Source organism: Eurypyga helias, unplaced genomic scaffold (genome assembly GCF_000690775.1).
Source record: "Eurypyga helias isolate BGI_N326 unplaced genomic scaffold, ASM69077v1 scaffold24669, whole genome shotgun sequence".
Classification (NCBI taxonomy): domain Eukaryota; kingdom Metazoa; phylum Chordata; class Aves; order Eurypygiformes; family Eurypygidae; genus Eurypyga; species Eurypyga helias.
This window is the reverse complement of record NW_010270443.1, coordinates 2,169-3,894: the sequence shown is the minus strand read 5'-3', so window position 1 is coordinate 3,894 and position 1,726 is coordinate 2,169. Positions and strand designations below refer to the sequence as shown.

The 1,726-nt window shown below is 58.8% G+C and overlaps 1 protein-coding gene across 1 annotated transcript in view; it reads left to right on the top strand.

Moving 5' to 3' along the window:
* Positions 1-204: 204 nt before the first annotated feature.
* The window catches only part of LOC104514709 (tubulin gamma-2 chain-like), a gene marked incomplete at both ends in the record, with an annotated part of 3,680 nt that continues 2,158 nt past the window's right edge, over positions 205-1,726 (top strand). The window contains 4 exons of the mRNA XM_010158460.1: positions 205-372; positions 605-673; positions 1,292-1,371; positions 1,522-1,608. Coding sequence (XP_010156762.1) covers positions 205-372; positions 605-673; positions 1,292-1,371; positions 1,522-1,608 — 404 coding nt within the window. The remainder of the gene's footprint in view (positions 373-604; positions 674-1,291; positions 1,372-1,521; positions 1,609-1,726) is intronic.

Below are 1,726 nucleotides of genomic sequence, written 5' to 3'. Positions count from 1 at the left end.
CGCCGCCTGCCGAGCCATCCGGACAGGCTCTGGGGTGCAGGAGGATGCTTCAGAAACTTCGTTGCATAACGAGTTTCCCAGCCTCCTCCCCGGTCCTCCGCCGGGTTGCCGTGCTGTCCCGCGGCCAGGGGGTGGCACACGCAGTTCTCTTGCCGTGCGAAGCAGCGCTGAGCTGCAGCGCGAGCGTACTGCTCCTTGTTAAAGGCAGACGATGAGCACTACATCCCTCGGGCCGTACTGCTGGACCTGGAGCCCCGAGTTATCCACTCCATCCTGAACTCCCCTTATGCCAACCTCTACAACCCCGAAAACATCTACCTGTCCGAGCACGGAGGGGGAGCTGGGAACAACTGGGCCAGCGGCTTCTCACAGGTAACAGCTCCTGGGTGAACACACAGGTCAGCTGGTTGGGCGTCAGGCTTTACCCTGGCTTTCTCGTGTCAGGCTCAGTACGTGGTGTTTGAATTTGTCATTCAGCCTGACGCTTGGTGGCACCCTGGGCGCAGGGTCACGCTGCCAGTGTGACTTGGCTTCATGCCAGGCTGGAGGAGCTCCTTTCCATTTTCTGTGGGAACGGGACAAAATCTGGTCTGGTCTTTTGCAGGGAGAAAAAATCCACGAAGATATTTTTGACATAATAGACAGAGAAGCTGATGGCAGCGACAGTTTGGAAGTAAGTAAATCAGGGGATTGGGTCTGGTTGCCCTGCTTGGCATTTTCCAAGCCAGGCTGCTCTTTGACATGGTCAAGCTCAGCTCTCGGGTGCTCCCAGACTTGCTCAACTTGTTTGTAGGTGCCGAGCAGAGAACTAGTAGTGAAGTGAACTAGGGAAAGGAGGGTTTTCCCATCACTACATCTGCCTGGCTTCCCCAGAAATCTTACTGTCTGCTCAGCGGGGCATTTTTCTGCCCCAAATACTGCTGGCATTGGGCATTTCCTGCATGATACAGTCCATGGGAAGAGTTCCAGGCATGGTGCTTTTTCCTTTCCCATGGCTCTTCCCTGCGTCAGCTGAAGCAGGACATGCACAGATTGTCCTCCAGCGAGGCCCTCGCAGGCAGGGAGGGCTCTGCTGGCAAAGGCCGCTGCTGCCCCCTGCCCGCAGCAGAAGAGGGACCCATGGGCTGCTGGCAGGAAGGTGTTTAGGCCCGGGGTTGAAATCCCCGGAATGATCACGGGCAGCTGCAGCTCCGTTTCCTCTCCAGATGGGTTAAAGGGGCCCCAGGGGCACAGGCAGCTCTGGCTGCTTTGCCGTGAGCCTCTGGCAGGACCTTGGCCGCTGTCCCTGTAGACCCGTTTCCTGTGTGTAGACAGACAAGGCTCCCTCGTGTTCGTGTCAGCCTGTCACACGGCAGCCGGGGAGGGGAAAACGTCAGCGTGACATCCAAGAGTCCGGTGACGGACCTGCAGCAGGTGGGAGTGCCCTGAAGTCTGGTAGAGGGAGTTTGACTTCAGGCACTCTAGAAGGAGGGGAGTGTTGTGGAGGGAAAAGGCTGAGGCCGTGTGCCTCTGTTTTTCTAGCCAGCTGGCCCCCGGGGGGGACGCTGGAGCTATTCTGAAGTCTGTTCTGGGGTGGGAGGAAGCCAGGAGGTTCCTGCGCACTTTGTGGTGAGCGCAGAGACGTGTGTTCCTCCCGCGCCGGCAGAAGGGGCCTGAGGAGCGTGTGGTGTGCAGGAGCCAGGGCTGACCTCCGCTCCGCAGACGTCAGCTCTCGCTTGTCCCGGGG